General features: G+C 46.4%; 2 protein-coding genes across 7 annotated transcripts in view; one reads left to right on the plus strand and one right to left on the minus strand.

Annotated features, from left to right (window-relative positions):
- The first annotated feature begins 973 nt into the window (after window positions 1–973).
- VPS26C (VPS26 endosomal protein sorting factor C) lies at window positions 974–14,388 on the plus strand. Of its 2 annotated transcripts, XR_004417052.1 has the most exons (9): window positions 974–1,080; window positions 4,190–4,333; window positions 4,558–4,707; window positions 5,934–6,014; window positions 7,715–7,789; window positions 8,584–8,734; window positions 9,557–9,709; window positions 11,418–11,756; window positions 14,300–14,388. XR_004417052.1 is itself a non-coding variant. In XM_033052107.1 (8 exons), the coding sequence occupies exons 1-8, from the start codon at window positions 1,024–1,026 to the stop codon at window positions 11,498–11,500; spliced, it is 894 nt and encodes a 297-aa protein (XP_032907998.1). In that variant the 5' UTR covers window positions 974–1,023; the 3' UTR covers window positions 11,501–12,236. The 2 variants fall into 2 exon arrangements, 1 of the variants encoding a protein (XP_032907998.1); XM_033052107.1 differs by lacking the exon at window positions 14,300–14,388 and having other exon boundaries at window positions 11,418–12,236.
- The window catches only part of TTC3 (tetratricopeptide repeat domain 3), a 60,263-nt gene continuing 42,577 nt past the window's right edge, over window positions 2,573–20,258 (minus strand). For 2 of the 5 annotated variants that reach the window (XM_033052086.2, XM_033052090.2), the window contains 11 exons: window positions 19,334–19,483; window positions 19,021–19,160; window positions 18,293–18,361; window positions 17,915–18,011; window positions 17,496–17,596; window positions 16,951–17,044; window positions 16,510–16,608; window positions 14,988–15,400; window positions 14,631–14,751; window positions 14,356–14,538; window positions 13,463–14,153 (listed from right to left, as the gene is read on the minus strand). In XM_033052086.2, the coding sequence (XP_032907977.1) occupies window positions 13,914–14,153; window positions 14,356–14,538; window positions 14,631–14,751; window positions 14,988–15,400; window positions 16,510–16,608; window positions 16,951–17,044; window positions 17,496–17,596; window positions 17,915–18,011; window positions 18,293–18,361; window positions 19,021–19,160; window positions 19,334–19,483 (1,707 nt within the window). In that variant the 3' untranslated portion in view covers window positions 13,463–13,913. Of the gene's footprint in view, window positions 2,611–12,513; window positions 12,854–13,452; window positions 14,154–14,355; window positions 14,539–14,630; window positions 14,752–14,887; window positions 15,401–16,509; window positions 16,609–16,950; window positions 17,045–17,495; window positions 17,597–17,914; window positions 18,012–18,292; window positions 18,362–19,020; window positions 19,161–19,333; window positions 19,484–20,258 lie in introns of those variants that run through there. The other 3 variants (XM_033052088.1, XM_033052087.2, XR_004417050.1) reach the window with 3 other exon arrangements.

Consider the following 20,258-nt stretch of genomic DNA (forward strand, 5'->3'; position numbering starts at 1 on the left):
CTTTCCTGAAATGTGGGACAACTTTGATATCTCACTTTTTTTCCCCAAAACAATGGATTTTCCAACTTTTCCATAAGCCCTGCAGGAGGAAGGGATGTGGATGGGATTCAGCACTGAAAGGGTGAGAGGAAGAGGACAGAACCATCTTCAGGTACTGCCACCACTGACAGGGCTGTGTTCATTTTAATGATGTAAATCCGAAGAAAATCTACTTTTAGTGAATAATGTGTGAAGAATGAGGTGAAAATAATGACCTAGGAAAGCAATAAAATTCAGAACTCGACCCCTGCTTTAAAGATCTCCTTCAGGACTTGCAATTCCACCGATGGACAACTCCTGGTTCCGCTGAAATCACAGGAATTCCGTCTGAGGCCACACCTGGAAGAGATGGAAGCATTTCCCTCAGCACTCGGACATTTCCACACCGAGCCTTGCCGTGCTCCGGGTTTTTAAAGCGAAATTCCTCAGTCCTGAATGCGCTCCTGAATTTATCGGACAAGCGCGAGGAACTCTGGGGACCGAGGCCGGGCCGTGTTTGGGAATTCAGAGCGATTAATCCCGCCTGGAATTAGAACAGAGACAAGCTCGCTCCTCATTTATATCGGTGCTTATGGTTGTACAATGTAGTCAGAGGGATAAATGTCAGGAAGCGGGACCTCTCCCGGGCTCCCATTGTCACCGCCCTGCTCCGCGCGCGGCCCCTCAGTCGCGACAAGCGACATTCGCGGCCCGCGTAAGGCGGTGGCGGCCCCGCCTACAACTCCCATCAGCCCACGCGGTGGCCCAGCCCGCAGCGGGCGCTGGCCGCGCGCAAAGCACGCCGGGTTCTGTAGTTCTCCGCGGGTGACGGCGTTGCGTCATTCACCCCGCCCGCTGTTGCTATGACAACGGGGGCAGTGGGCGGGGCCGCGCGGGAAGCGGCGTCAGCGGCTGGGAAGTGACGGCAGAGAGGACCCGGATGTGGAGGGGGCGTGGCTCCCGCGCACCCCCGGGTCACGTGAGGCGGTGTCACGTGACGGAGCGATGGGGACGACGCTGGACGTGCGGGTGAAGCGCGCCGGGAAGGTTTATCGCGATGGGGTGCGTCTGTCGCGACAGCGCCGCCGGCAGCGCGGGGAGCTGCGGGGTACCACACGGGGCGAGCGGCCAGGGACGCCCGTGCTGTCCTGGGGGGCATCGGGATGAGCATTCCCACAGGTCAGGGGTGACCCTGCCCCTGTGCCCAGCCCTGGAGGCACCTCTGGGTGCTGTGCCCAGCTCTGGCTCCTCAGCACAGCAGGGCCAGGAGCTCCTGGAGCTGAGCCAGGGCCTGGAGCATCTCCGTGCCCAGGAAAGGCTGAGGGAGCTGGGGCTGCTCAGCCTGGAGAGGAGCCCCAGGGAGAGGGGCTGGGCTTGGGGGCCCTGGGGCTGTCTGTCTGTCCCTGTCTGTCTGTCTGTCCCTGTGCCCAGGCAGGCTCAGAGCAGTCCCAGGCTCTGCTCCAGGGCTCCATCCAGAGCCACGGGCAGGGGCTGAGCCCAGCAATTCCCCCTGCACAGGAGGCACAACTTCTCTGCATGGAGAAAAGGCGGCCCTAGAACAGCTCAGAGAGGATGTGGAGTCTCCAAACCCCCCTGGATGCATTCCTGTGTCACCTGCTCCAGATCACCCTGCCTGTGCATCATCTCCAGATCCATCCTTTCCATCCCAGCTGTTCTGGGGCTCCCCGAGCCTGCCGAGGATACCCAGGGTCTGTCGGGGACACTCGGGGTGTGCTGGGCTCGGGGGCTGTGTCCTCACCCGCTGGGAATGGCACCAGCCATGGCATTGGGGATTCCTCGGGAATCCTCGGGAAGTGGAGTCGTTCGCCCTCTCCTGTCGGTGCTGTCGCGGTGTCCTCCCAGCAGGTGCTGAGCTCCGGGATTTCGTGCATCGTCTTTGGAATTAAGTGATGCTTTTTGTCCTTCCCCTTTCCCTGGGTACCACGGGAAGATCCTGACCCAGCTCTGTAGAAGTCGATGTGGCTTGAAAGGGAAGGAATATTTAAATTTTTTAAAATTTGTTACCTAGAAATGCCCAGCTGCTCAGCAGCAATATTCAGGTGTCTCTTTTCTCTTGCACTTGTATCATAAAAATCCTTTCCAGCCACTGAAATACCATTTATTGAATGATTTTAATCCTGGAAAACGGGATTTGAAAGGAAGGGTGTGCAGCATCTGTCCTACAATTGTCAGATTATCTATTGGCAAAGCTGAATTATTCCCTTTAGGAATGGCTCCAGAGTGGTAAATACTGTCTGTTTTTAATAGGATTTTGTTGATTTATTTCAGTTTCTCAAATATGTTGAATGTGCCAAAGTGTGTCCATTTTCAATGTGACTGAACTTGCTTTATATCACTTTTAAATAGTATTTTTTTTTTATGGAAAGGACTATTCCTTCTGCTTTAAGTTGAAATTAGGATGTTTCTGGTCAGTCAATCTGTCAGTTTTGTTTTTACCTTCCACTTTAACTCCATGTGGAAAGGTTTTTAATTTCAGTTTAAAATTTCAGATCCAGAGGCAGCCACAGCTGCTCTGGCAATTCCATCCCAGCCCCTCCCAGGGAACAATTCCTGATTCCCAAGATCCCATCCAACCCCACAGTGAAGCCATTCCCTGTGTGCTGTCCCTGCAGCCCTTGGGAATTGTCTCTCTCCAGGTTTCCTGCAGCTCCTTCAGGCCCTGCAAGGCCACCCTGAGCTCAGCCCAAAGCTTCTCCTGTGCAGGCTGAACAATCCCAGCTGTGCCAGCCTTTCCTCCCAGCAGAGCTGCTCCATCCCTCTGCTCATCCTGGGGCTCCTCTGGGCTCTCTGAGCAGCTCCAGCTCCTCCCTGGGCTGGGGCAGGGCTGGGGCAGGATCCAGGTGGGGTCACACCTGAGCACAGGGGCAGAATTTTGAGCTTTGGTTTGCCATTTCTGAAGAATAATTGAAAGAAAAATTGATATTTAACTTCAAGTCACCCTTCCCTTTCCTGCTGCCAGGCCTTGCACCTTCCCAAGTGTAGCAGCAGCTCTGGAAGGAGTTGTGTGACAGGAAACTTCTTTGTTAAAGCACTTCTCGTCCTTGCCTCTCAGAGTTGAGCTGGACTCATTTTTTTAAAGCAATAACCTAATTGCTTGTGCTAATTAAGGCCCTTTAGCAGAGCAGTGCAGAATTTAGGTCAGCTTTTCTTTGCTGTCCCTTTGTGCTCCTGTTCTGGCATTTCCCACTTGCTGCAGATCCTCTTCCCAGGCTCTCAGGATGTCAGCCTTGCTTGGATGTGGATGTTTGTTTTCCTGCTACCTCAACCCCCCTGACCTGTTTTTGCCATCCTGGACCACCAGGAAAGACAGAAATCTGCCAGAATTCCCAGTCAGGGTGCAGAGTGGGCAGTCAGGATTGTACCTTGGCTGGAGGTGCTGTTTGCCTGGGGAAGGAGCAGGAGGGGACCTTTATCCCCAGGGAACTCTCCAGTTCTCAGTCACCTGCTGCCCTTTCCAGCTGGGAATATTTCAGGATTGAAGCAGATTCTGTGGTGTGGGAGAAGGGAAGGATAAACCATGGAGTGTGTGAAGGGAGCTGTGTGTTGCTGTCCTGCAGTTCATCATTTTTTCAGAGTTAAAAAGTCTGAGTTGACCCTTTGAGGATGCAGCATTTTTGTGCAAAGGATTTTTGTGGACATCACATCCTTCATGGGATGGATACAACATCCCTGGAGTCACACAACTCCTGCCTTTCATTCCCATTCACTTTGAAATTGTTCCTTCATGTTAATTTTTTCTATTTTAAATCTCACCTTCAGCTTGGCCATCCCTTTTCCAGTTGTGCCTTCTCTTCCCTCATCCCAATTTTCATACAGCAATTCCCCCTGGCACTTTATTCCAACACATCAAATGGAACTTGGCTGTTACCAGCTGACCCAGAGAGAGGATTTCTCACCTTCCTGGAAATATTTTTGGGAAGAAGTTGAAGCTCAGGTTAATACCCTGGCCAGGAGGAGGGTGATATTTTTAAGGAAAAACCAGAAGTGCAGAGCTCTCATCCTAAATTCCTTCATCAGTGTTTGTCTATCCTGACAAGGTTGCACCATTCTTTGGGATCAGGATTTTTTGGAGATCTCAGAGTTCCACATTCTGACTGACAGCTGTGAAAAAAAACAGATTTTAACAAATGTTTTTTCTCTTTCCTGTCAGGAAGTTCTTTCTGGAGTGGTGGTCATTACCAGCAAGGACACAGTGCAGCACCAAGGGATCTCCTTAACCATGGAGGGCTCAGTAAATCTGCAGCTCAGTGCCAAAAATGTGGGGGTGTTTGAGGCCTTCTGCAACACTGCCAAGGTAAGACCTGCACAGGTGAATGTTTTTAGCACAAAAACCTCTCTTTTTTTCTCAAATGAAACCTTTCCTTAAAGGCTCTCAGGTGGTCAGAGCTGCTCCAGTAAATCTGTAAGGAATGATGGCACAAACAAAATGTTTTACCTGAAATACCTCAGCAGGACAACTGGGAGAGTTTAGAAATTGTTGGTTCTCTGTCTCAAACTCTTCAATATTTATCCTTGCAGCCCATTCAGATTATCAACAGCACCATTGAAATGGTGAAACCAGGGAAGCTCCCCAGTGGCAAGACAGAAATTCCCTTTGAATTCCCACTGCAAATGAAGGGCAACAAAGTTCTGTATGAGACTTACCATGGAGTCTTTGTGAATATCCAGGTGAGGAGGTCCAGGAAATTTCATCTGCACAGTGGAAATACAGTTTTGAAATTTGATCTTTTTTTTTTTTTTTGTTAAAAATTGCCTTGTCATAGGTGGGTTGGTTTGTTTGGGTGATTTTTGGTGGTTTTTTTAAGGGTGTTTAAGTGGTGTTTTTTCCTTCAGCCATCTCTTGAAGGAAAATTCTGTGTTAGACACTGAAATTTTATGTCACTGAAATGAAAAAAAAACAACCTAATAAACCAAATTACCCCCCAGCAGCCTATCAGAAGTAACTAAAGGAAAAAAATCCTTTGTTTTTTGTCTGTGTTTGGATGTTTTTTAAAATCCTTTCCATTTATTTGCTCAGTTTTGGCTTTTTCCCTCATGTAACAGCTGTTGTTTGTGGTAGGGATGTCAGAAATGATGCAGCACTGGTTGAGTTGCTTCCTATATCCCAAATAACTTGCTGTGATCAATCAGTCACTTTGAGGTGCACTTTAATGAGGAATATCTGTTTTATTTTGTCATTCCTGCTCTCCTCTGTGTAGCTTTTCTTGGATAAAATATCATTACAATTTAATAATTTAAATTTCAGCCAAACTTTGAGGGTCTTGCCCTCCTGAAGAGGGAATTGTGACTCTGATGGGCTGGTTAAGAGACACTTCATAAACCAGTTTAATTGGGCCTCTCTTTCTTTATTTAGGGATTAATTGTGGGTTCAAGTCTCTGTTCTGATGCAGAAACCTTTAACCAGACACTGCTGGGGAGTTGTGGCCATGAACCAGAAGTGAGGAACCCAAATCCCTGGTCTGAGGGAGGAATTAAAAATCAAACAAAACAAAAAACCTCCATCCCAAGAAATTCCCTGTCCTTTGTTGGAGATGGAGTGTAGGATTTCTGGGATAACCAAATTCTTGCTGTTTTTCATCCACTGGTTTGTGGCTCCCATTTTAAGGGAACAAATTGGAAGCAAATTCAGCTGATTTTAGTGCTGCGTGAGCTCAGCTGTGTGGCTGAATTTCCCCATGAAATATCCCAACAACTGCTCCCACTGAGAATCCAATCCCACAAAAAAATGAAAATGAGAGGGGCTGTGAAAACATCACACTGATAATCCCTTAACCAAAACAGGGTGAAAAATCACCCTTAACTGGATAGAACAGCAACAGCACTGCACAGAATGCAGTGAAAAGCTGGGAAAGGGGGAGGAAATGTGAATTAAATCTCTTTTTTTTTTCCCCCAGTACACCCTGCGCTGTGACATGAGACGCTCCCTGCTGGCCAAGGACCTGACCAAGACTTGTGAGTTCATTGTGCACTCCCTGGTGAGTGTGATTTTGTTCATTTTGCAGTTCATTAATGGGTTTTGATTGATTTTTATTTTTTTTCTCCTCCCCACACTTCACTTTAAGAGTAAAAAACAAACCCCAGATAAACCCATGGGAATTGTGATAGTGCCATGAGGGATTACAGAAGTGCAGAATCAGAATAATCTGTGTTGGAGGAAACCCCAAAAATCATCATTCAGCTCCTGGACACCCCAAAATCCTGTGCCTGATACTTTTGTCCAAAATGTAGAAATAAAGAAAATCTGCCCCAAAACAAAACCACCCCAAAGAGCTGTTTCTGATTAGAAAAACCCATCCCTCTCTTATTTTTAAAGGACAAAGAGGAGTTGAATTTTGAGATGTTTTTACAGTGCCCTGAGTTTATTCTCTTATTCATCCTTTGAGTTCTGAGACAATGGGGTGCTCACATAAATAGGATGCCATTTTTCCAAAAACTGTTTTGAATTCTCCCAGGAGTTCTCAGCCAAAGGTTCCAGGCTCTCACAGTCCTGGAAATGAGACTTGGGTGGTGAAAATATCTGAGGAACTCTGATTCAGAGCCCTGCCGCAATCCAGGTGGAAATCACAGAATCTTCACAGCAAGATCCAGCCCCATCCTCACCCCAAACCTTGTCCCACATCCAGACTCCCTGAGCAGCTCCTTCTCCTGCAAGGGAAACAAGGGAATTCTCATTTCTAATTCTAGAATTTCCACTTCTTGTTTCTAATCCTGATCCTTGTGGGAGGAGGTTGCACTCCCAGAAAATGCTTTGCTGGTTGTTACAGAAGTTGCTGTGTTGGATTTGGGGTTGGTTTAGGTTGAGCTGTGCTTGTGCAGAGCAGCTGAGGACAGGACAGAGCTGATGAAATTCCTTTTTCCATCTGGAACATCCTGCTTCTATCATTCCTTTGAACTCAGAACAGTAAATATCAAAGTCCTTTGTGTTACTCAGGGCTTGGGGTGGAAGTGTTATTTTAGTTCTAAAGTACCTTTTTAAAAGATTTAGTTTGGTGTTACCAACAAGTTTCCTGTTGGTAAGATTTCAATATTTTCTGCAATATCTGATGCTACATTTTATTGGTCCATTATTACATTTATAAGTGAGCCACACTTGTCAGAGGAGTGACAAATCACATCTCCTGCAGTTTTCCTGGGTTTATTTCTTGTTCCCACTACAGCACTTCTTAGCTCACCAGTCACTAAATCATGAATCTCTCAGTCAGGGTGAATTAATGAGCTTTTACTGAACATATAATTCTCACTGTCAGTGCTCAATGTACCATTTCCCTCCAGCTTATTCTGTGCCAGAATTTGTCATTTTGGGAAAATGCAGCCAATCTTTTGCTAATCTCTTCCATCTTGCAGCTGGGCAGCCTCAGCTATTTTGAATTCTTGAGCAGTGAGGGCAGATCCTCACTCAGAGTTCCAGATCAGCCCCTTGCTGGTGGAGAAAAAGAATTTATAAAGCAAATTTGAACCCATGGACACAAGTTCATTTATTAATGAAAGGAAATATTCATGTAAAGTGAATTTATTTGTACATACAGAAATGGGAAATGGAACTTTTTTTCCTCTCTGCTTCAGATGAGGAGGGTATTCCTGCTTTTCCAGGTGGTTTAGGGCAGCCAGCTGTTGTGGTTTTTAATATTTTGTGTTTTGGGATCAGATTTCAGTTTAACCCTTCCATTCCCTGCAGTCACAGAAGGGGAAGCTGCTGCCAAGCCCTGTGGACTTCACCATTACTCCTGAAACTCTGCAAAATGTTAAAGAGGTAAAATGATTTTTTTATTATTTTATTTTAAATGTGAAGCTTGTGTGTTTCTGAGTGAGACCAGAGAAGTGATTAAATTCTGCCTTTTAGATTAACAGGCAGATTATGTATTTTTTATTTTTCCATTTTCTTTTTTACTTTTATAAGCAATCAGGTGATTCTGCCTCATTGCTTGTATGTGGTGACCAGTTGAAGGTGGAATTTTGCTCAGGAGTGGTTAAATATTTTTATCCCTTTCCTGAGTGAAAAACGGGAGTGGAGCAAGGGAAAACATTCTATACCATGGACAGCCTTTTAAAATGTGCATTTTGAACCTTGGTTATGCCTTTTTTAACAGCCCCCTGTGGCTTTGGGAAGCTTCAAGGAGGGCAGGGCTGGATGGGATTTTGGGCAGGGTGGGGAGGGGCTGGGATGGAATTTCCAGAGCAGCTGTGGCTGCCCCTGGATCCCTGGAATGTTCAGTTCCAGGTTGGACACTGGGGCTGGAGCAGCCTGGGACAGTGGGAGGTGTCCCCAAGTTCTGACAGCCAAGTTCTGCCAGCTCTTCCCAGGAAAAGTCCATCCATGGGGTGGATGGAGGAGCAAGGATGCATGTCAGGAGAAATCCTGATAGAGAGTGAAAGAAATACATTTCAACTCCTTGAGGAATTTCTGAACTCTTGAGTCCTCAACTTTGGAACTTTTGGGGGGAATTTCCTCCTTGTTTGAACAACTTCCCGTTAGGTTTTGGTTTTTTTTCCTCTTAGTCTACTCTTTACAGTGCCATCTTTTTCTCCTCCCTCCAACCTTTCCAGAGAGCCTCCCTTCCCAAATTCCTGATCAGAGGGCACCTGAACTCCACCAACTGTGTGATCACACAGCCACTGACGGGGGAGCTGGTGGTGGAGAGCGCCGAGGCGGCCGTCAAGAGCATCGAGCTGCAGCTCGTGCGGGTGGAGACCTGTGGTGAGCCCCTGCTCCTGGGCAGGAATTCCCTCCCTCCCTCCCTCCCTCCTCAGGGAATCAGGGAGCAGCAGTAAAGGAAGGCCAGAGCACTGGGGCCTTGCAGGGTGTCACATTTTATCTTCTTTTTGCCAGGGTTGGGGTTAAACGCTCAATGCGGTTTCTTGTTCAGACTCAATGTTTGTTAGTTCTATTGCAGTGAGTGCTGCAGCACTGCAAGCTAACCAACTAAAAATGGAGATGTACTCTCTCTCTACAATGTCTTTTTAGGGTTAACTGCTCAATTAAAGAATGCCACCTAAATTATTTTTACTTTTAACCCAATAACCAAACACCTGTGACCCACAATGTGGAATTTTCTACCCAATCACACAAACTCACCCAAATTCATGAAGAAGAAGGTGAAGGACAAACCTCCACCCTAAAACCTCCACCCTAAAACCTCCATCTTGCTTCTATATATCACTGTATTCTAAACCCTTAAACTCTGAGTTTTCCCCCCTGTGATATCACACACTTCTATCCAAACCACACACCCACAATCCCAGCTCTATCATTCCCTTCTGGAAGCTTCTCCACAGCCTCAGCTCCAATGCAGAGTTCTCCTGGGGGTCAGTGCCTGCCAGCACAGAAAGTCTCAAATTCTCAGTGACCCAGCAGCAGGGTTCTGCACTTTGGAGGAACATGGAGGAAATGATATCCATGATCTCCATGATCCTTAACTCTGTGAAAACTTGCAGGGTGTTTTTTTTCCCCCTCTTAATCCTGGTGTGAATTTTGGGTGCTGCTTTCTCTGATCTCCCCCCATTTCACCTCCTTGCCCAGGCTGTGCTGAGGGCTATGCCAGGGATGCCACAGAGATCCAGAACATCCAGATTGCTGATGGTGATGTGTGCAGGGGCCTCCCCATCCCCATCCACATGGTGTTCCCCAGGCTCTTCACCTGCCCCACGCTGGAAACAACCAACTTCAAAGTGGGTGAGTGGGGAGACTTTCCTGGGAGAGGAGTGGGGAGGTGAGGGGGAAATGCAGGAGGAGCTCAGGACATCCCTGTGCTCCCCTGAGCCCAATCCTGCATTTCAGACTGAAGGAACACAGCCCAAACAATTCTGGCACCAAAGCTGTGCAGCCACTCCTGATGAAATTCCATCATCAGGGGACAGGAGCAGTGGAATGCAGTTTGTGATTAAACACTTGAGGAATAGTCCAAGAATAAAATTCCTTCTTTTCCTCACCAGTGAGAACCCCTCTTTCCTTTTTTCTCCTTTTTGTTTCCCACTCTGCTGCTGAAAGCCCTGGAAGCAGCAGGGTTGGTCAGGGTGTGACTTCTCTGATCTACACCACGTGCTGATTGTCAAAATCCAGTACTTTTATTAACCAAATCAGGATTTTCCTCATTTGTTTAAATAAGTACTGCAAGAATCAACTTAGCTGGTTTGTATTTCTTCCCTTCATCCTGCTGGAATCTGTTGGCACAGAATCTGTGATTTTCCCCAAAATAATAATTTTTTTTTTGCCATTTTAACCTCTTCAATAGCAATTTGCAATGAGAATTTGAATTTATTTTGATTTCTGCTTCCCTTCATTTATTAACTCTGCCTGGCTTTTTGTTCTGTCTCCATGTAGGATTGATTATTGATCTGATACTGGTTTTGGCTTTGAAGGACACAATGTAATATCCTGGAATTTTTGTTCCCCAGTTTGCAGACCTGTTGTATTCCAGTATTTCATTTCCTAAGGCTGGAAACAGGGACTGGGGCTGTCCTGGAATCCTCCCATTCCATGCTTTAAACACCACCTTGGTAGAACTGTCTTTCCCAAAACATTTTCTTCTTTGATATCTGAATCCTCTTTTCCAGAGGATTGTTTGCCATAATTTAACAATCCAGAAGAATCCCAAAGATGAGAACAAAGCAGGATTTTCTAGGAATGATCCAAGGGCTGACATGAGATTCTGTCTGGAATATTTCAGGAGCTCCTGCCTCATCCTGCTCCTAGATTCAGCTTTCCTGTGGAATTGAACCAGGATTGCTGCTAGATTCAGCTTTCCTGTGGAATTGAACCAGGATTGCTGCTAGGATTCAGTTTTCCTGTGGAAATTGAAATAGGATTGCTGCTAGGATTCAGCTTTCCTGTGGAAATTGCAGTGGGATTGCTCCTAGGATTCACCTTTCCTGTGGAGTTGAAGTAGGATTGCTCCTAGATTCAGCTTTCCTGTGGAATTGAACCAGGATTGCTGCTAGGATTCAGTTTTCCTGTGAAATTGCAGTAGGATTTTTCCTAGATTCAGCTTTCCTGTGGAATTGAATTAGGATTGCTGCTAGGATTCTGTTTTCCTGTGGTATTGCTCCTAGATTCAGCTTTCCTGTGGAGTTGAAATAGGATTGCTCCTAGATTCAGCTTTCCTGTGAAATTGCAGTAGGATTGCTGCTAGGATTCAGCTTTCCTGTGGAAATTGAAATAGGTTTGCTGCTAGGATTCAGCTTTCCTGTGGAAATTCAAATAGGATTGCTCCTAGATTCAGCTTTCCTGTGGAAATTGAAATAAGATTACTCCTAGATTCAGCTTTCCTGTGGAAATTCAAATAGGATTGCTCCTGGATCCAGCTTCCCTGTGGAATTGCAGTAGGATTGCTCCTGGATTCAGCTTCCCATGGAATTGTGTCTCTCTTTTCCCCCTGTCCCAGAGTTTGAAGTGAACATCGTGGTCCTTCTGCACGACGACCATCTCATCACAGAGAACTTCCCCCTGAAGCTCTGCAGGATGTGAACACCCACTGGAGAAGCAGGGAAGGATTTTCTGGGAATTCCTCAGAGGGAAAGTGGAACTTTATCCATGCCTGACTTCAGCTGGAGCCACCTCAATTCCTTCTTCCTGTGGGCACTTTTTGTGCTTTCACCTCTCTGTTAACCTGGCCAGGACTTTGCCTTCTCTGCCTTTCCCAATCCTGCTGCCTTCAACAAAACCAATTTCTCTCAGGCAGATCCTGAAGGAATCACTCTGTAACTTTCTACAGCTTGTAGAAGTATGTAGCAAATTCCTCTCTTGATTTCATTTTGTAATACTTGTTCCAAAGGCATTGAAGATTCCTTAAAACTCCTAAATCCCATTACAGCCATACTGGGAGGGGATGGGAATTGGGACAGAATGAGAAGTGAGATTTTGAAGGTGTAAAAAATGGTGCTACAGCTCTGGGAGGTGGTGCTGTGGGATCTGTCCCAAGATGGATGGGCAATGAGTGATTTCAAATCACACCAAGGAAGTTTTGGTCCAATTGGGAACAGGAGTTGGAGGAAGAAATTAATCTGTGAGTGTACAGCTCAAAGGAAAAGTAATTCAGTAAGAAACAAACAGGTTGTGGATTTTGATGTTGTTTTAATGGAACAACCACAATTTGTGGATTTTCCATGAATTTTCCATGTGGGGTAGAGGCAGGCTCAGTCTGTGTGATGGAAATTGGAAGTGTCAAGATGAGCACCTAGAAAGGCACAATTAAGAAAACAAAAATAATTTCCTATGGTTTATCCAGCAGCACTGCCAAGCAGGAGAATGTAATTCCAGTTTGGGAAGAAAAAGCTAAAATTTTCATTTCACTGTCTGGGAAGAGAGAGGAAAATGCTATTTACTAAAACAGCACTTTGTCCTGAGACCAGGGCTGGTACAGGAGAATTTGGGGAAGAGCTGCAGCCCCACAAAGGATTCCAATACTGGCATTTTTAGGCCTTAATTCTACAGCACAGGGTAGCTCAGAATGAACAGAAATACTACACAAAACCCACATGTTTGGCTGCAGCAGGAATTTTATTTTTTATTCAAGTGGTAATTAATACATGGTTAATGAGAGAGGAGTTGAAAACTTCAGCTGGAGATGTAGCAGTGTGGGGAACAAGTGATCCCTGGAATTAGCCAAGAGCTCCTAAGCCATGGGATGCTCCCTGGGTTCTCACAACAGAATATTTGAGTTTCATTTTGGATTCTCAGGCTCTGGTCCTCACCTTTTGGCTGTTTGGGATAAATTTGTCAGTGTTGAAGGTGCTCTGGCCACTCCAGACTCAGAAAACAGTGGGAGAATAATTCCCTGAGCTGCTGGAATTCTGCCCCTCCTGCTACTGGTGACCATTCCTGCACAAAATACAGAGGAAGTGTCACTTAAAAATCCTTTTAAAAATAATTTTAAAAAATCCTTCCCATTTAAACAGACCAGCCCTTCAACAAGGGGGGAAATTAAAACTTCAACTTTATTTTGAGATTAAAGAATTGCTCCATATGAACAATTTAAAATTAAAACATTATTTAAACAATTTGAATTTTCAGCTGTGGATTTATGCAAAGAGCACAGCAGCCTTGAATCCTGAATTGTTTAGGCCAGAGAAGGGAATGTCTTGGTTTCCGGTTCTGTTGGTCCATCCTGTGGGTCACCTACTTGATACTGGTAAAATCTGAGGGAAAGGCCCCCTCTTACAGGAATTATTCACTGGCCTTTCAGATAAAAGAATTTGGTATTTTCAGTGTTCCTTAGCCAAAAATCCACCAGTTCTGTGTGCTGCCAGCCCTGAACTCCACAGCTTCAGGCAGGAACCAGGAGAAATCCTGGATCTTGCAGTCAAATCCCATGGCCAATAAACCCAGGGTTCTGTCCTGCCCCCCAGCCCTGGGTTGTGCTGCAGCCCCTTTGCATCTTTAATTAGAAAGTGAGGAGGTAAAAGCAGGTTCAGCTGTACTTGTTCCATGCAGGAAGCTCAGGGAAATCCTCAGGAAGCAGAGCATGGACACGGCAGATGGGGCAGCTGGAATGCTGCTTGAGCCACGTTCGGATGCACTGTGGGGACAGGGAGAGGGTGAGAGGTAAAATTTGGGGAGAGGAGTCCAGCTGGAGGCTGAAAATTAATGGGGAAGCTCTTCAACAAGTTCTACACCACTGCAACTTGGGGCTGGAGAATTGTTCTCTTCCTCTGATCAAATTGATTCTGCGAGAACAAATCGGCATTAAACAAAAAAGTAAAGGGGGAAAAGTCACAGACAGAAATGTGGAGTTACTCCAGCATCATCCTGGATTTTTTACTTCATGAATTTCCACAATCAGGAGGCAAACAGAGAGTTTCCAGGGATAACCCATTCCCTGAGTGTGCTGCCAGCAATCCCAACCAAATTCATTCTCTGAAGAATCATCTGATGAATTATTTCACTTTAAAAATACCCAAAGCTTTCTGACAGGCTGGCTGTGGCTCAGGTTTGGGGGGCAAAGGGTGGAAAAGGAAACTCTGATGTTTAAGCACTGCAGGGTAAAGGGGTTGTTTAAGAGGTGCAGATGAGGAAGAAGAGCAGAGCTCACCTCTCTGTGGAAGTGATGGCCACACTCGAGCTCACAGCAGTCTTTGCTCAGCTCATCGTGACAGATGGTGCAGGGATCCTCACTGGAGGCCTGGCCAGGAAAGGGATGCTCAGTTATTTAAAAATCATCAGCAATTAACCAGCACATTCTACTCAATTAACAAGGTCACTAACTTTAACCAAGTCTATTGAAGCTTTTGTACACAAAATAAACAACGAAATTATTTTTTTTCCCAGGATTATTTCGTGTCTTGTACAAATCAACAACTCCATCAAAACAGAGGAGAACTTACATCATCATCCTGCTTTCTCCATTTGGCTTTGGGTGTAGCTCCAGCATTGCCCCAGGGCTGCAGGTTTGGCTGAGAGGGGTTTTTTTTACTGGAGGAGGTTTTGGGGGTGGGTGCTGCCCGGGTTCCTTCCGCGGGGGGAGCAGGGCCCGGGGAAGGCACAGCTCTGCCTGCTGGAGGTGCTGCCTGCACAGGGATCAGAAAGGAATTGTGTTCCTTGGGGCTGTGCTGCTCCATTCCCCTGTGCAGGAGAGCAGCAGCAGCTGCAGCCCCAGTACCTTGTGCTGCTGGTCCAGGATGAGCTCGGTGACCCTGCTGAGGATTTCATCGGGGCTCAGCTCTGCCCCCGCGCTCCCATTTCTCCTCTGCACGTCCTTGATGAAGGCAAGGAGCTCTGAGCTGGAGGCACAGCAAAGGCAGATCAGGGATGGGCCTGGAGAGCACTGCAGGCTCCCTGTTTGATCCCAGCAGGACCAAGAGACACCAACTGCTCCCAGTGACTCCCAAGATCCCATCCAGTTTAAACCCACTTCCCCTTGTCCTTCCCCTCCATCCCTTGCAGCAGAACAAAATCAATTCTTTTGACATTTCATCCCTGGCTCTTCAGCCCTTGTTTCACTCCTTCAAACCAGTACCTGCTGTAGTTTGGGAATATACTCTGGAGCCTGGTAAAAATATTTGTAATTGTTTTTGGAAGCTTTTTGTTGTTCAGAATTCCAGAAGGCCTCGCTTGCAGAGCTGAGAGATCTTGGTAGGTCTGGTTGGGCTGGACATGCTGGCAGTTACTTCCAGAAATGCCTGATGGGCAGGAGGGTGAGAATTTATTGGAATGTGATGCCTGTGGAGCTTTGGGATGTGTTTTCCCAGCTGCAGGAGAAGCCTCAGAGGTGGCAGGTGCTGCCTTAGCTCTGCTCTGTGCTTGCAGTGGAGGCTGGGCTGGAGCTTTTCCATCAGAACCAGAAAATGCAGGAAGGGCACTGGGATGTGCAGATGCCAAGGAATAGGTGACAATGGCAGGGTCACACATGGGAGATCTGCCTGCTATTGTCTAGGAAACAAACACATTGCACAGGGAAACACTGATTAAAACAAATTCACTCAACTCTGGAGCATTTGCAGTGTGAATTGTCACAGGTTTGGTTGTCCCCAGAATCTCAAAATTCATCCTAAGAACTCCCTTACATCAGGGCAGTTGTTTGACCTCGTGATTATTTCTCTTCTAAAAGGTCACCTTGGTGTTACTGCAGAAAAAATAAATTCCAAATGCAGAACAAGAGGCACAAAATTTGCTCTTTCCTAATAAATTGTTGGTGATTAAGTTGTCTCCATACTTTGTGTCAATAAATAGAAAGGACAGACCTAAAAATAAGTGGGGATTTATGCAGGAGAGCAGGAGTGGAACTTGTAAAAGCCCAGAAAAAGTGGACAGCAGCAGGAATTTCCCCATGGAAAGGGAGCTCAGGGATTGGAAGTGCCCAGGGAGGTTTGCAGTGCCCATCCCTGCAGGTGGCACCTGGAGGTGGCACTCAGGGTGACAAGGTGGCCATGGGGACAGCTGGGACTGCCTGGGCTGGGAGGGATTTGGGATTCTGAATAAAGAGAATTATCCCAGTGAATTTTGAGATTGTTCAAGCTGGAGAAGGCTCCAGAGAGGCCCTTGCAGAGCCTAAAGAAGCTCCAGGAGAGCTGGAGATGGACTTGGGACAAGGGATGGAGGGACAGCACACAGGGAATGGCCTCAAACTGAACAATTATAAAATTAGATGGGATACAGAATTGCCAGAGCAGCTGTGGCTGCCCCTGGATCCCTGGAATGTTCAGTTCCAGGTTGGACACTGGGGCTGGAGCAGCCTGGGACAGTGGGAGGTGTCAGGATTGGATTTAATCTTTAAGGTCCCTTCCAACCCAAACCATCCTGGAATTCCAGGATTTCAGTGCTAGAGAAACCCTACACTAGACAAAAGCATCATTTTCAACTTTAACAGTTTGAGCCTCTCCCAGGAGTTGGGAATGTGCTGCTCCCATCCCCTTCTCCTCTGGCTGGGGTACTGGCACTCTGGGTGTCCAAGGCTGCACTTTCCAGCTCTCCCTGGACACCTCCCAGCACTGCTGGGGAATTTCAAGGACTGGAATTGCTGTGGAAGGTGGGATACTCACAACAAGTGCCTGAGGCCACGGAAAATCCACAATTTCCACTTTACTGAGGCAGTCTCGGGCACCATTCTTCACCAGCTCAATTTTTTCTTCATACTCAGCCTGCAGAAGGAAAACCATCAGCACCAAGCTAAGCTCCCTCTTCATTCCAAATCACATTTTACACTGAGCTTCTCACAGAGTTTCCTGCTGGTTTTTGTTTAAAAAGTTCCATTTGATTTCTAATGGTCACCAACAAAAAAAACCCCAAAAATTAAATTAAAACAAGTGTATAAAGAGATTTTTACCTCTAAAAAAGTGAATATATCCACCATAAATTACCAACCTGGACTCCAAACTGTCTCCTCCTTTTGCAATTAAAAAAACTCCCCTCAGCATTTGGAGGACAAACAAATGCAACCTTAATGTATCATTTCCAAAGTTCAATGAGAAATGAAGTTTTACCTCGACTTTTTCCAGTTGTTTCTTGACATTTGAAATAAATATTTCCCAGGAATCAATCTGGGACTTCAAGACAGGAGCTGCTGAAGCTGAGCTGCTGGAATATTGAGGATTTGCAGTTAAACTCCAACATTCCCATTATTTTTAAGATCAGTGGTGTTGTCCCAACAGTTTCTCCCTCAATAATTAATCCCAGGGATTTCAGATTAAAATCAGTTACACTGCAGCCCTTTTCCAGGGATACTGGGCAGGAATAACTGGAAATATTATTATTATTATTATTATTATTATTATTACCCAGATAATGTGATTTTCCCAGCTCAGAAGACACAAGGATAAGGATGAGACTCAATTTCCAGCAGAATTTTGTTTGGGGCAATATTATTTATCCCCAAGTCTACATTTTATATAAATATTATATATTCAATACAACTAGAGAACATAAAATAAAAACTGTATTTTATAGAATTATAGAATATAAAATCAATATGATACAGTAATTAATTAACAACAGGAGTAGTGGAATGCCTGGTGGGGACTCTCAGTACCTGCTCAGTGATTTGAGCATCCTGAGATTTCTTTCTGCCTTGGCAATGGTGCCTTTGAGCTTCCAGATTTCAGTTTCCTTCCAGGTCTGGAGCACAGAGACCTGTGACCAAAAAAAAAAAAACCAAAACAACAACAATAAAACAACAAAAAAAACAGACAAAATTAAACCAACCAAACAAACCATGTTAAAAAAAAAAGAGAAAAACAGGGATAAAACCTTAAACCAGATTTTAATGAGAATTTAAACAAGAGTTTGAGGATACAAAGTGGACACGCAGTTCCTGAGGAATTTTCAAGTGGAATTTCCATGCCTGGCACTTCCAATATTTAATCAACATCTTTGATATCATTTCCCCACCTCCAATCAGCACAACCCCAACTCTAACAAAAGGTTTTTAAGGATTTTTTTTTGTTGTACCTCTGCTTTAACAGCTCTTTTCTCACACTCCTTGCTCTCATCTTGACTCTTTTTAATCAGCTCTTCCAATGAACCTTTCTCATTAGCAAATTTATTACTGTGAAAGAAAAAGGAATGACATATTTGAGGAACATTCACAGCAGAGCAGTATTTAAAATTTATGCCATTTGAGAGGTTTTTTTACAGCTACTCAGTGTCATGTAATCAAGGGAAATGTATGAGAGTCTGCTTGTCTTTATTCTAAATATTAATATTTACTCATGCAAGTGAAAGCAAACTAACCTAGAATAAAAAATATGAGTTAAAAGTGTTTATTTTCCCCATAGCCTTTACCCAGAGTGAAGCAGAAAAATGTAAATATTTGAAGGTGATTTTTACCTGGTCTCCAGAAATGTGTTTAAACACTCATTATATTGCTTTTCCTTGTCATCAATGGCCTTCAAATACCTACAGGAATGAAACACTGATTGAGCTTGTTGTGGAAAAGGTTTATTGGCAAACCTGGAACATGTACCAGGACAATCTGGAGGTTTTAGATGCTGTTTAATCCCAGAGGAATTATGGAATTCCCAGCCCTGGGAGTGTCCATGGCCAGGCTGGAGCAATCTGGGACAGTGGGAAGTGTCCCTGCTCATGGCAGGGAGTGGAACTAAATGGTCATCCCAACCCAAATTATTCAGGGATTCTATTCTAAATACATTTAAATTTATTTCTAATAAAGCTGTAATTAATATAAAACAGGCTGATGAATTTTCAGAAGAGATTTGGCCCAAACTACTTAAGAATAAAAATAAAACAAAGCATTCAAGGGCCAGAGTCTGGGCTCTGTCAAGTGAGAGAGGACATTAAAATACAACTGGAATTGTCAAACCTGATTAGGAGAATTATTGCTAAATCAGTTTCATCAGTTGTCTAAAAGCTATTTTAGATGTTTACTGTAATTTGCCAAAAAATTCAAAATACGAAAGTGGCCATGTCCATATTTCCGCCTAACACTGTTAGAAAATGTCTGGCTGCTTTCACAGCCAAGGATGAAATTTCCCTAAAGAGTTCTGAAGTCTTTGCAGTGTCAGAATGAGGGGATGTAAATCCATTTACAACCATACCTCTCATTGGTGTCTGAGTGTTTTTTAACTGTGCCCCTCAGTGCTTTTAAGTTCTCTCGATTTTCTTTCTTCTCCTGCTGCCATTTCTTCATTTGTGCTTCTGAGTCTTGGTGGAACCAATCCAGTTCATGCTGGGACACCTGAAGGCAGAAAAGAAGAAAACTTCATTTCTGAAAATTGTGGATTTGTGATCAGGCAGGGAAAGACACCTCCCTCCATCCCAGGCTGCTCCAAGCTCTGCCCAGCCTGGCCTTGACCACTCCCAGGGATCCAGGGGATTCCACAACCTCAGATCCAGGGGGAAAAGTTTTACCTCAGTCTCTTCAATACTTTTTTTCAGCAGCTCTTCCAAAGCCCCAATTTCCTCCAAGCTCCTGCTTTGTAACTGCTCAAATTTCTCCTCTGCTTCTCTGAGTTGCTCTTTCAGTACCTGGTGTTCCTTTTCCATGCGGAGAATATCGCCCTGCAAATTACAGTAGTTTCACGAATACAAGCCACACGGATTATAAGCCGCACCCCCGGTGCCTCGACAATGTTGCTGTCTTTGTCAATAGATAAGCCGCACCCCGAATATTAGCCGCACTTTCGTTCGTAGCGAGAATCCGTGCGCAGCTTTCACAAATTGGCCAATTAGTAACAGGATCGCGGCATAGCGGGCTTTACTGGCTCGGGGCGGGGCCAGGCAGGCTCGGCCCGCTCATGGTTGCCGACGGGGCCGGGTGGCCCAGCTCAGCGCCACGGCTCGGCGGGGCTGGCCGGGTGGTACTGCCGCCGCCGCCGGGCTCGCTGGCCCCCCTCTCCCGTCAGCACCGCCCCGCTGCCGCCTTCCCTAGCCCCGCCGCCGGGCTCGCCGGCCGCGGCGCGCCGCCTTCCCTAGCCCCGCCGGCGGGCTCGCCGGCCACGGCGCGCCGCGTTCCCTAGCCCCGCCGCCGGGTTCGCCGGCCGCGGCGCGTTCCCTAGCCCCGCCACCGGGCTCGCCGGCCGCGGCGCGCCGCCTTCCCTAGCCCCGCCGCCGGGCTCGCCGGCCGCGGCGCGCCGCCTTCCCTAGCCCCGCCGGCGGGCTCGCCGGCCACGGCGCGCCGCCTTCCCTAGCCCCGCCGCCGGGTTCGCCGGCCGCGGCGCGTTCCCTAGCCCCGCCACCGGGCTCGCCGGCCGCGGCGCGCCGCCTTCCCTAGCACCTCCGCCGGGCTCGCCGGCCGCGGCGCGCCGCCTTCCCTAGCCCCGCCGCCGGGCTCGCC

The sequence above is a fragment of the Catharus ustulatus genome, chromosome 2, assembly GCF_009819885.2.
Source record: "Catharus ustulatus isolate bCatUst1 chromosome 2, bCatUst1.pri.v2, whole genome shotgun sequence".
NCBI lineage: Eukaryota > Metazoa > Chordata > Aves > Passeriformes > Turdidae > Catharus > Catharus ustulatus.